The sequence below is a fragment of the Apis cerana genome, linkage group LG3, assembly GCF_029169275.1.
Source record: "Apis cerana isolate GH-2021 linkage group LG3, AcerK_1.0, whole genome shotgun sequence".
Lineage (NCBI taxonomy): Eukaryota > Metazoa > Arthropoda > Insecta > Hymenoptera > Apidae > Apis > Apis cerana.
The window spans coordinates 6,596,911-6,611,344 of NC_083854.1; the positions used below are offsets into that span (position 1 = coordinate 6,596,911).

General features: G+C 34.6%; 1 protein-coding gene across 3 annotated transcripts in view; it reads right to left on the bottom strand.

Moving 5' to 3' along the window:
* Positions 1-2,120: 2,120 nt before the first annotated feature.
* LOC107998164 (somatostatin receptor type 2-like) overlaps positions 2,121-14,434 on the bottom strand; it is a 76,489-nt gene continuing 64,175 nt past the window's right edge. For all 3 annotated transcript variants that reach the window (XM_017057270.3, XM_017057268.3, XM_028666870.2), the window contains one exon: positions 2,121-7,555. In XM_017057270.3, the coding sequence (XP_016912759.1) occupies positions 5,861-7,132 (1,272 nt within the window). In that variant the 5' untranslated portion in view covers positions 7,133-7,555 and the 3' untranslated portion in view covers positions 2,121-5,860. The remainder of the gene's footprint in view (positions 7,556-14,434) is intronic.

The window sequence follows — 14,434 nt, forward strand, 5'->3', positions numbered from 1 at the left end:
CGACGATGGTTTGAATTCCACGGTTTAAATTTCACAGTAGATTAAGCTCTCTATCAGATGTTGGCGCGATAAAGTTTCACGGTTTCTTTACGGGTTTCGGAGATATGAGAAGAGACATCGCTCGGGATAAATAAATCCAAGCGTACAAATACCTCGAAATGTTGTCTGCGAACCAAACTCGTAATATTTATCGGATATCTCGAAAGGAAGATTCGCCATTCTTCTCGTAAATTTCGCTTAGTTTATTAAAGTTTCAAAATCGAGATGAAAAATTTGAAAAATCTTTCATAATAAATAAACGATCGTGACAGATAATTTTACATGATTAAATCGACTATTATTCAACTTTCCAATATTTGCGTATCGCGTCGAATATGCAATCTTTTGAACTCAATGTAAATTGTTTACCAAATCCTCTTTGATTTCTGAACTCTTTTGATGATTATGATCATTGACTCTTTGTAAACTCTCTGATTTGAATTACGACCATTAACTCTAGCGAATGTTATCTTCTTTGAGAGTTTATTTATTGAATCTCTGGTTTCCCTGTTGTCCAATGGTTTCAATAATTTTTCATTCTTATTCTCTAAGAAAAGGTATTCTCTAAGAAGTGTATTTTACAGGATATGAATTATGATCTTTCATATATAACTCAAAGTTTATTTCAAATATTCATAAAAAAGTATGAAAAAGTAAAATACTATCTGAATAACTCTCTTTTTAATCATTATTTCATATTCAGATTCTCAAGATGATCTGTATCATAAACCTAATGGCAAAATCAGACACTGGTTTCCAATTGGTTCCACTAAAAAAGATGGCCAGTATCCGATGTGGATTAGTAACACGATCATGATTGATACAAAAACAGTGAGCCATCAGAAAACTGATAATTTTAGCTAGCCTTTCGATACCTGAGAAATCTATATTGCTACATTGAATTACTTGTACTATATCCATAAAACAAACATACAATAAAATAAATACTTCAAAAATCTTAACTAGCAATAATAGATCATAAAAGTTTCTAAAATAAATATTTCAAAAATCTTAAATAGCAATTATTGTAAAATTATTCTGGACCTTTCAAATTTCCAAGTCTCTGTATTGTAAATCCTATTGATGTATTGATAAATTTTGTACGTATTTTTCCACAATATCTAGCGATATAATTATACATTTATAAATGCATTTCGTTTCAAAATATCGTTTTCAAAATACTCGATCATACTCTTGTAAAACTTATAATCAGAAAACAATGGAAAATCTTGAACCACTATCAGAAACATTATCGGTTTGATATATATTGTCCTTAGCGAGAAAGTTATGAAAGCGTGAGATACTTGATAGTATTATCTCAAAATAGTGGGAGGAATAGATGTCGAAGTCGGCTACTATAAATAAATAACCGTGAAAGAAATGGGGAAAGTATGGTGATATTCGATCCGAGGATTCTCCTTAAAGAATAGCCAAAAAAAATGAAAACAAAAGGGGCGAATTTGTGAAAGCGTTTCGTTATTCTTTTTACGCGTTTTCCTTTTTTTTTTCTTTCTTCTTTTTGTTTTTTAATTTTACAACTCTGACGTTATTTTCCAAACAATCGCTTCGGTGGTTATTCGAAAATTGTTGAATCGTGAAAATATCGCGCGATATTTTTCCGTTTTACAAATGTGATAAATTGAAGCAGCGACGTTGAAATTGGAAAAAACTGAGGTAATTTCATTGTGGTTTACTTGTTATTGGAAAATGGTGTGATTTATGGGCTATTTTTAAAGAAACAAAGAAACGTTGTGGATGTTTTAGCCCGGTAAAAGTAAAAAATTGTAAAATAAAGCGACAAAAGTTGAGAAAAAAGAACATAAAGATATAGATACGATGAGATAGATTAAAGTCTTGGTGTGATAACAACTTTTTCGTTCGTTCGATTGTTTACTGTAATCGTGTAACGTTAATTTATCAGTAATATGTTTAACTAAATAAATCTATCTCCAGGAATCTTATTACATATTCAAATAATATGTAAAATTATACATAAAATAATGTATAATCTCGATTTAATTGGATTCCGTATCATAATTTGTTTTTGATTTTAAGAATATTGCCAAAATACAAAATCATGCGCGAAATATATTTTTTTATTTCTTTCTTCGAAGCTTATGCACCAAACAAAATATTTATACTTTATTTTAATATATGTTGCTTCGATAGATCTTCGAATTTAACGTTTCAATAAAAATTCATATCGCCTTTCTCACGGTGGAATTACCTGTGAAACCATTTTTCGAATAATTTTTCACAAATTTTTCCCCTTCGAGTGCTTTTTATATTTAACTTATATCCTTCATCCACGTTATTTATAATTTTTCTCCAACACAAATGGAGTGTTACAGATGGTTATCGATGCTGGTAAATCTGCTCAAATTATTAAATAAAGATCGATTGAGATAACGTTGCCAATGATGATCGAGAGGAATTATTTTAACTTTAATTTTAAATTTTTCAAAAATATTCATTCAATTCGATTAAATATCGACAACCATCATCATTGTTCGTTTCACTTTTTGTATTTCTCAACCCTTTCGTATCGACGATCCAATAATCAATGGATAATTGAAAAAAAAAAGAAAACATTTTCTCGTAGTTCTCTCATTCTCACTACACAATTAAGAAAACAAGTCTCAAGATTCTTTCCCTCATTCGTTTCGATAGTTCGAAATAATTATTTTTACATCTTTTTACGCCCTTTTTTAAAGATCTTCGTTTCCGTGAAGAAACACACCACATGATGCTTCGTTCTTTACAATGTTCCTTGCAGTGTGTCGACTGAAATTAGCGAGCTGAAACAAAGCTGTGCTCGCACGTGATACGTTGAAAGCCCGTTTTACGACTGATTCGATCGTGTAAACAGTCTTAAATCTTCTTTGACGTCCGCCTTTGTACAATAACCAGAATTTTCAGAATGGAAGCTTAGGCTCAGTTGTTTAAAGTTACCATGGCTCGATCGTCGTTCTCGACGTATTGGATTCTTCGTTTCAATAGGAATTGTTCCTTTTCGATGTTTCGAAGTAGCAACAATGTACTTTTGATGAATTCGTTATCATTGTATTGGTGGTTGGAATAAAACGGAATTTGGAAAATTTGAGATATATTAATGTCTACATCGTTTCAATAATTTATTGTTGTTGAAAATTAAAACGAATTGGAATTTGAAAATTTAAAACGGTCACGTTTGTGAATTTATTTCGAAAATTTGATAATAGTAAATTGGAAATATGGAAATTAATGATACTGTTGATACCAATATTCGATATTATATTAATTTATTGAGAAATATCAATTCTTGTAATACCATTTTTTGAAATTAATTTTCAGGAAATTTTAAACGTTAATGATGATGAATATAAGAATTCCCTTCTTAATTCCATTTTTTTGCGAGTTACGTATATTATTGCCTGTATTCAATTGTATATAATGTTGAAATTAACGAGAAGAATCGCATTGAATGAATTACTATTGCAATTTATTTATTTCTTGTGGATCTTCCTTTATTAAAGCCAACATGCAATGATTCTTGTTCTTCAAAACACGATAGATCTTTCTTGCGATTCTTTTCTTTCGATTTTTCAACGTGTCACCTGCGAATACAAATTCGTTCCTTCTCGAGACTTTATACATTTATGCGCTAATTAATTTATTTTACATTATACGACTTATGTAAGTACAGAAAGTTGATACGATTCTCTTTTTTTTCTTGTTCTTTCATAAGACAATTGACAGTCATAAAGTTGATCGAATTCACTCGATTCTCGTGAAACGATTTATTAGGTTGTCCAGAAAGTAATTACGTAATACTTTAATACTTGAAATAAAGATCTTCAAAATTTATACAGCTTTCTTAATCTCAAGCTGTGTCGCTCAGATTTGTACAAAATTTTATAAATGTTTATGCCATTGTCTTCTTTGCAAAACAATTTTTTAATTAACGAGTTAATTAAAAAAGTTTTTACGTTCAATAATTCCCAAAATTTTTATTTTTATTTTCGGACAACCTAACAATATTATTGGTGTTAATACACACGAATTTTCATCTTTTAAACTTCCATCAAGTCAAATAAGAATCACAATTCTCTATCTAATCTAAAACGACAACACCAACAAATCAAATAAATAAACTTCATTTTTTTTCTTTTTTTTCTTTTTTTTTTTTTGGTGTTCACTTCGATGCAATAATACATTGATCCTCTGTTTCAGGAATTCGATTCGTGACTTCCTATAAATCCTAACTTAGTACCGATAAATTCTTCGTAACGCGTCGTTGAATATTCGCCTCCGTCCCATGATTTACATACGAATTTCATCTTCCACCAACTAAATCGATCCGAAACACGCCGATAAAATACCCGAAACGCGGCCGCAAACCTCTCTCGAGATCGCTCGCGAGATATCTCCTCGAGAGTCTCGGAAACAATTTGATCTCGATCCCCGCCACGATTTTCCTCCCCTCCTGCGCAATGTGCGTGTTGTCACGAAGGTGGAGTGTGGAGGAGGAGGGTTGAGCGAGTGGAAATAATGGAGGAAGGACAAGGAAAATAAGGAGAAGAAGGTTATGCGAGCCGCGTTTTGTCCCCGGAGAGAATTCGTTCCTCCCCTCGTGGATGTGGCGTGTTGATCTTCTTTTGACCCGTGGATCGAATAGAATTCTTCGTGAAAAGGTGCGTCGCTGATAAGATACACGTATCCTCTTTCGAAACGTGGCTCCGCTTTTTTTTTTTTGGCACCGGGAATCGTTCGTTTCCTCTTCGTTGAAACGATCGATATCGATCGATGATTATGTTAATAATCGTGCAATGGTATATACAAGATATATTTTTTTTTCTTGGTTAATTTATACGAGGAATGCATTCGTAAAAGACACTTTTGGAAGATCGATTTTGAAGGAACGAATGAAAGTTGATACGCAAAAATGTCAAGTTTCCCGTAACATTGATCGGATTTTTATATTCCAATCTTTCTTTCTTGCTTCTCCAAGAATCGGTTCTCCAAAACTGTTTCACGAGTATACATCGATGCATATCGATACAAATCATCCCCCGAATTCATGTATTTAATATAATTGGTTCCATTTAAGACAAGAAAATATAAATAGGGAAGATAAATTTCGACTTGCCTTTTCACGTGATTTTTTACGTGATTTATACGGATATTGTGACAATATATATACATTGATATTTTCATTGGAATGATGTTCATGTTATCGACAAATGAGAAGGTACAATTAAATTCGAAACGATGTAACCAAATTGGGGGATGATTGTACTTTCTAATTAACGTTCATGCTCGATCCATGAACGATGGTTTCCTGGAGATTAGTCTCGCCTCTTCAGCTCCTTCCAAAAGAGGTTAGTTCGCCCAATATCTCTGCATTTATGGATATCGAGAACTTTGACGTTCTTGGCAAAGTTACACGAAACATCCATATTGCTCTTGACCTATATTTCCATCGAAGAGTAACGGCTCGGGTCAAGAAACGCTTCATTTCATTTCTCAAACGATTTCCTCCCATTTCTTTCGCTCGAAAATAAATACGAAAAACATTTACAGTCGGTTAACGCCCGAGAAACTTTTGGTACCGCGATCACGAGGACAAATGCGAATAAAAATTCGATGATATCATAATAAAAATCCTGCTCTTAAAAAAACAAATCGATCTCCCTTCCCCTTCTTTCCTCAACGAGGGATTCTTTCTCCACGCGCGATGAATCCTAGGCTCATTGGTCCACCGCGACGAGGAGGAGAAAAGAGGCCTCCTCTTCCTCGTTCATCGTTTCCACTACTTGGTTGCATCGTCGTTCCCCTTCGTCTACACTTGAGTCAACAACGTCAGCTGCACCCCGTTCTTCAACGCGTCTTTCTCTTTCTGCCCCTGCTCCTTCGGCTCATTACCTATGGTGATGTTCGATCGTGACGTCATGGTCACCGTGGTCGTCGAAGTTTTGCTGATCAACAGCCCCCTCTCCGCGTCCTCGTCCTCCAACTCCAGCCTCGAGTGGCCGGATACGACCAGCCGATTCGATTGAAGCCTGTCCGCGTTCGCCTTGTTCCTGCGTGGAAACACGCTGTTCTCGATGTGCAACGTGGCGTTCACGTCCTTGCCAGCGGCGCAGGTACACGCTTTCAAGAAACTTTTTTTAAAATTATCGCTTAGAAACGCGTACAGGATCGGGTTCATCGCGCTGTTGCTGTAACTGAGGAAACCGGCGAGCAGGAAGCTAGTGATCGTGATCTTGCTCTGACACTGTTTGGGCGGGGTGTAGATGAGCGCCACCTGCATCAGCCAGTAAGGCAGCCAGCACAGAACGTACACCGTGATCACGGTGAGCACGAGTTTCGTCACTTTGCGATGAGATCGTTTCTTCTCCTTCGACTTGTTCTTCGGCCCCACCGTCTGCAGTTTCCTGATCACGAGGAAGTAGAAGATCAGTATGAGGATCAAGGGGATGGCGAAGCCTAAGATGAACGTGTACAAGGTGAAGGTGGTGTGGCCTCCGCGGTCGTTGGGCCAGTATATGTTGCAGTTGATCCCTTTCTCGGATTCCATAGCGTTCGCATACAGAAATATAGGTATCATGAAGAGAGCGCTGGTTGCCCAGGCCGTCAGCGAGACCACCTTCGAGATGAACGGCGTCCGAATTTTCGGCGAGGAGATAGGATGGCAAACGGCGATGTAGCGATCCGCGCTCATGATGAAGAGGAATATGCTGCTGGTGAACTGGTTGATACTTGTTGTGGTCATGTAAGCCTTGCACATTATCTTCCCGAATATCCAACTGCGTAGACTCATCGTTGTGACGAGGAACGGTATACCTATTAGGAAACACTCGTCCGCTATCGCCAGGTTCACGATGTACATGTTCGTTACAGTTTGCATTTTCGAGAACCGCAACACCACGTAGATGACCAGCGTGTTGCCGAGGAGGCCGACGATACACACGATGGAGTAAAGAACCTGGTTGACCAACGAAATGATCGGCAGATCGGCCTCGCAGTTCTGGATAGTCGAATCCTCCTGACTCGTTATCTGAGAGTAATCGATACTCGTGCCGCTTATCATGCTCGTTATCGTCGTGTTCATCTTGTTTTCGCGTGCTGTTTATTAAATCGTATTCCTCGAGAAAAGAAAAGAAAAGAAATTTCTCCAAGAAACCGCTCCTTGTCAATTTCTTTCGTGCAGATTTTTCGCCCGCGGATCGGATCCGATCTGAAATCTGTCTGTGATCGATCACTTAGGGAAGATGGATCGCCACGAGGGAACGAAAGAATCCCAAGATTTCTCGATTGTTGAAGGGTTGGATCGGTTTTCACTGGTTAAGCGCGCGTTCCACGTATTCTATCGGGAATCGGGGGACAGACGAGGGATGGCTGCGTCAACGACGACGATGCGGAGGACGGGGCCGACGTCATTCCGTCAGCCGTGAAACGATCGCACTTCCGGCGATAACTCGAAAGTCACTGGTGCACGTTTGCTCCGTTGATGCTGCGGAATTCCGGAACGAATCTGGAACAGAAGGGAAAGACGAATTTTTAGATTTTTAAGATCTTTAAGCTTCCACGGAATCGATTTCTTTTGAAAATGAATTTCTTTAGAAAAGGATTTACGGAATTCCACGCGCGAAGAAATTAATTTTCTTGCCTTTGATTATTGAAAACCTCGAGATCAAACAAATTGCCCGAGGTTTCGAATCGATTATCGACAACAATACAATCAATTTGTGTAGCAAGTGTTTTTTTATTTTTTTTAGAAGATCCGTGGATATATACCGGAGAAAGGAGCGATTGAAAAGTTTGAATCACTTTAATTTCGAACTCTTTATCACCCTTTACATCTATTTTTCTAATCGTAGCTTTTATATCCTCTTAGATGTATTAATTTTCTGCAAATACAATTTAATCAGTTTTTGCCAACTCGTCAAAAAGTTTCGTGTGTTATTTCGAAACTTTATTCCAGAATCGTCGTACGTGTTTGGATACGTGCAAATATTAAACAATCACACGATTAATTAATTATTCATTTAAATAATCGAGATTAACAAGTAAACAGTTGTTTAACTTACGTTATTATAAACAATTTCTAATTTTTCCTATCCGCGGATGAAATTTCAAACAAACTGGAAAACATCCGAAGTATACACTAAACGAGCAACAATATCGTACGATTTTTGATAAGATGAGTCTTAAAATGTGTCTAAATGACGATTATAAGATTGAAGTTAGAGATAATACAGAAATTTTTCAAATAATTTATTATCTCGAGAATAAATTGATAGCGATATTTACATGCAAGGTTCATATTCAGTCAAATAAACCTTAACAATTTAATATCAAGTTGATATCTTATGATGTTTTATAATATTAAAAATATAAAGTATTTAAAGAATTCGAAAATGGTGTAGAATCACGGAGAAAAAGAAAAATATTCTCAAGTGAAGCAAAATATTAATTTTTGCACGAGTAAGCAAACTTTAATATAAATTCTCTTCTATCCTGCCACTCTTATCTCCCTATTAATACAAGAGGCACTCTCTTATTCCATAAAAGACGCATCATTTTCTTCTCAAACAACAACTGTTGACGGAATACGGATCCACGGGAACAAGAAGAGGAATTTTGGTTGAGAAAGCTGTAAATCTCGTTGACGATTCGAGGAGAAGGGGGGAAGGGGACTCTGGGGAGGGAAGGGAATAGAACGGGAAGTGAACAAGCTATGTGTCGACTTGAGAGTTCGGCGTTTTGGAAAACCGCAAGCTCACTGAGCAAACAGGTCGAGAAACTCGAGATCTCGTCGCGTCAGGTGTTCTCCCTGTAACTCTCGAATGTTTACGGGAACGAATGGATGAAACTAAGCTAAACGTGTCCCGGATGGTTAAACGTTTCAATTGGTGCAGCAGATTTGGACGGGTTCATTTTGATTTTCCGCTCAGTTATTCGTCGAGTTCAGAAGCAAGAATATTGTTGGAGAATCTGAGACATTTCTGATAAAGCTTCATCAGATTTAAGATTCGATGATTGTTTCGTTAACTTTTCTTTTTCTAAATCGTACTTCTTTGAGAAGAAGAGAAATTTTATTAAGAATGTATGAAGTAATTAAAATAATAAGAGAGAAGCCATGATTATATAGGGATCTTTGTGTAAGAGGATTAAGGTTTTAGTTGTGCTTACAAGTTCAACAAGTTATCTATTGTTAAGGATCTTGATGTTGCTCAGTTTAGGAATAATTTATGGGGGTTAGTGGTAATCGCGGGTGATGAATGGAAGCGCGGATGAAAATATGCAAATGCTTAACAATTAATAATTTGAAGGCATATTATATAACTTTAAGTTCTGAGAATTTAATTACGAATGATAAGGGTTTGATAAAGAAGACGATGCGGAATAAGCGACGAGATAAAGTATTATGGAGAAAAAGATTTTTAAAAATATGAATAGAATAGAAAAACCAAGAATGATTTATGAAAAGAGAATTCTGAATAACACTGAATGAGTATAAATATCGGAATTATATCCATCAGATAAAATTCTCTATTTCTCCATTTTATTTTTTTTTCTTATTTGTAAATTTTCCGGTTTCCATGTCGTTTTTCCAATTTACTTTATGGATTTTACACGGAAGATCTCCCATTACGCCACGTTCCATTAAAAAATGCAACTTTTCTCCTCCGGCTCGAATCATTGGAAGAGGTTGATTTCCATGAAAGCGGCACGTTCTATGCTCGGTTCGCTACTTTGCATAAGCTCGTATCAACTACAACGATAGCGGACAAATGCAACGAGAATCTCGATTCATATTCGTAAATACGATACGTCGTTTATGCGTCACGTTTTCACGGCCCATTTTCAAATTTCATCTCCTTTTTTTTTTCTTGAACATATACAAAATATCAGGAAAAATTGGTAATTGACAAACTTGGTGTTTGTTTCGAAAAAAAAGAATAGGAATTTATCTGGAAAATCTTTATTCACTCGAATGGATAACAATATCCAGAGCAAAGTTTAAATTAAAAGTTTCTGTTGAAATCAGAGAGATTTGTAGATTTCATTTGATCGTCCAGGAAAATTTGAAATTTCTACTTTCTCTGAAAACTTACATGATAAAAAACACGAAGTATAGCGATATTCAAGGAATAAAGAAAATTTAGTTATATTCGTATAAATTTTGCACAAGAATCAGCGAGAATGCTATGTAGAATTAAAACGATAAAAATAAACAAGTATATATATATATATATAAATGTATCCATGCCTCGAGGAAAATTAATATTTTTCAAAAATATTCGATAATTATAAGATAAAAATTAATGGAATAATAATTAAAATTCCAAACGAACAATACGAACTTTTTATTTCGATCTTTCTCGTTTAAATTTCCTAATGATTGTCCTAAAGAGTGATCATTATCGTTTCCAGAACGTATTCAGGAAAAGTATCATTATAGAAAAGTTCGTCTTATTTGGTATCTCATTTTCGTTTATCACGCTTCGTGTATTCTCCAGTTTCATTAAACAGGGAATCATTATCGGTATCCAATGGAAAAGGTTATCCGCGGTTCTCTCGATGCGCTGAAATATTATTCGTTGCCCTTTCCATCGGAAAGTTCATCGAAATTTGCATTAATATACAAACTGAACTGAAGATGATGGCCGAGAATCTGCTAGGAAATGCGAAATTTCCAACGTTCGAATTGTTCGTCGCTCGATAAGCTTCGAGATGAGAGAGAGAGAAAGAGAAAGAGAAAAGATGTAAGCTGATATAATTCGAGAATGATAATACATATAAATTGCATCTTTATCGGTACTACTTCACAGACTAGGGAGAGTTAATTTTTCAAATGCGATGTTGTTATGTAAAAAGTCATAAATTATTGCAAAATATTCAGTCAGAACTGATCAACTGGGATAAAAACGGTAAAAAACACATTTCTTGAACTATTATATTTTCTCTGCAAATTTGATGTGAAAATATTAATCATTGTAGTCATAGTGGAATCCAGTGTAATTTTCTATTGTGAATTCTGAAATAAAATCCCGTGGAACAGTAATTTCAATTGCACAGAACTTGAAAATAAATATTTTGCTACTAAATATCAAATTTTTAACGAACTTACTCTTCAATTAAAAGATCAGAGAAGAAGAATTTTATTTCGATATCTGTCCTATTATCGAGCATATACATTAAGAAGAAATGACAATTGTATGGAAGTTTCATTTGACTTGCACTAGAAATCCTTCTTAGGAGGGAGTGGCAATATGAGAAACATTCTTGTGAGAAAATTCACGCAATGTCGATTAACGAGGATCGATCGATCGCCATTATTTTCTTTCCTCGCAATTACCCGTGGAACAATCGTCTTAACGTTTCAACCGTTTGCTTTACCATTCCCTTTTAACGCCCGTTAATTTATTTTCGCATTGTTTGAGAAACGAGTAAACGACAGTTAAATGTAAAAATAAATATGGAACGAACAAATGCTTTGATCAAATATTTTGAAAATTATTTACAGAGCAATTAACTTCATTCATCGATATTTCAATATTGCCAAGATTATACGATGAAAATTCGATCGTCATTGTCAAAAAATATATATATATTTTAAATAAAGAACACTATTGGAATAATTTTATTGCTAGAAACGCGAATTCCTATTGTCTTCTCGATATACAATTTATCAGAAATGATCATCAACAAAATTTCGATCGAATTATCGCGATCAAGATACAAGGATTGACAGGATATTATTAATAGATATCTTTGTAAAGTTCCAGATAATCAACTTGTTTGGCTGGAATCCAAAACTCTCGTGGATAGCAACATGTGAATTTCGGTATTAAATTTAAATATTCCACGATACAACCTTATTTCTTTCTTCTCTAAATCCCTCATTACATGTTACATCTTCGTTTTCTTATTAGTATTATTATTATCTACGTAGCAGCTTCTGTCTCCTTGTAATATCATATAAAAAAAAAAAAAAATGAATGGAGCACAATATCCAAGGAAAAACTAATAATAACACTTCGCATTGTATCCGTACTCTTTTGTCCCATTCTTTATCAGTTTCCTTTATTCTCTTCCCTTCACCAGGAAGAAAGTCATAATTCCATTCATGTCTACAATTAACGGCCGTGTATCACGAAGAAGAAAAATATCACGGTAATATCTTTCTTCGTACAATTTTCCTATTATTTTTAATGAGATGCGGGTCATAAACAAATCATCATCGCTTCGAGCGATAAACTCCGACATTAATCCGATATCGTATATATCGTACGAAGAAGGAAAGACGATTAATCGCGATATTTATTTTCTCAATAAATTTCTATTCTAATTTCACGATTAAAATGATTAAATCGTTTATGTCCGTTTATGATGGTACGCTAATTTACATGGATACGTGTCTTATTGAGATGAATTCGCCGGTATATCACTGCGAGTCCGACTTATGAATGATACGTATCACTGAGATGGATTCACCGTGACCCGAAATTGATAGCATATTACGAGATTAAATATTTATTGGACTACGAGAAATAGAACATGTCGGATTGATCACGAGGATTTAAGGTCGGATTAATATTAATTTCAAGCTTTGAAAATATGCGCGACCTTGGTTTTATATTGAACACCGACGATTGAATAATTCATTTAGGCTATCGATGAAAACAATGGTTTCGGATCTGGTATTGAAATTTCAAGGCTAAATATTTACCTATATTTCCCGTGAAAATAAAATAATTCTTTTTTTTTTTCTTTAGTTTTCAAGGTTGAATTTTTATTCAAAATTTAAAAACAAAAAACGGTATAGAAACTCAATTAAGCGAGGAAACACGGTGTCCTGGTATCCTCGAAAGATCGAAATAGATTTTTCATCGTGAATCCCCCAACAGATTGTAAATTTATCATTGCGAATTTGAATGGATGAAGAAGGATAGAATAAAAAAGAAAAAGAAGAAAAAAACTATTGTTTGCATTACGATTATCGATTTACGATCCCGTTTCTTGTTTCGATACTTTTGTTCAGTCGATCCTGGATCCAGTTGAGCGTACGTAAATATTGCCGGAAACGTTTAATTGGTCATCGAGAGTTGCAGTCAGTGAAATCGATAACGTGGAAATGAATTTATTCATACGGACGTTTATCAGAAGACCAATCCGTATTTGGAAATTTTTAAAATGTTATTTGTTACCGGCTTGTTTTATTGTAATTCGAGTATACGAGTAATTTGGATTCGAGTTTTATCCGTATTATAAAAAGAAGTAATAAAATCTTCGTATTTAATTTAATCAAATTACGTAGATCCATGTTATTTGTTTCAATTTTAGATCACGCTATTATATTGCGTACATTTCATGGATTTCATTACATTATTACATTTCACTGGTTATCAAGCATTCCAAGGATCTTAGATCATTGCAAAGTAATAATTAATCATATTTTTAATCTATTTTTCTTTTTTCCAATATTCGATAGGACAATATTATGAATAAATGAAATAAATAATAAATGTATACATAATTTATAAATCATCTGCTAATTAGCCGGTAATTAACGGGAAGCAAAGAGAATAACTAAAATGTCCACAGTGATGGAATCCTTCGTTTGAGTAAACAAAATTCATATTTCACCAGAAGGATATTTCCACGATATTATTTTATACGATACTTTGTCGAATAAAAATCGTTCCATTTCGCACGATCTATTCTATAATATATTTCGATAATGGTACCGTTCAAAGTCTATCGTATATAGTATTCAGGAGTTCGATGCCTCTTCTCGTATATCAATAGCTTTAATATCGTAAAATTCGGTAATTCCACTTTTTCGTGCAATTTCGAGATCGAAACAAAAAAAAAAACGATCTCGTTGTATCGATATTGCGTTAATAAACTCGGTACATTTCGCTGGATGAAGCATCGATTAAGGGTTGAAAAAGATGGAAACGATTGCGAATCGATACGAGTGAGCGAAATACGAAGCGAATTACATTTACGAAGACTGTAAACTGGTTTTACGATCGAACGCGAAGATTCCAGTTACCACAGGAAATCGGTTCACGCACCGATGTAACGGTATTAACTTGGAATTAAATTCAGAAAATGCTTCTCTCCTTCGTTCGAGAAATGTTTCCTATTTTTAAAGATAAACGGATGAGTGAGATAGATGTTATAAGATAAATTAGATTCGTGTTGCCTATGAAAAAAATTTGCGAAGAAATTACAGTTCATTCTATAATTTTCAAATGCTCGAGAGTTAAAATTTAAATATATGTAGATCTTCTTAATGGAAAATAAAATTAAATTTTATTTTTCCCGAAAATATTATTGAATACTATCTTTGCGATATTTTAGTGTATAATATTTACTAGAAAGTTAACTATCTAAT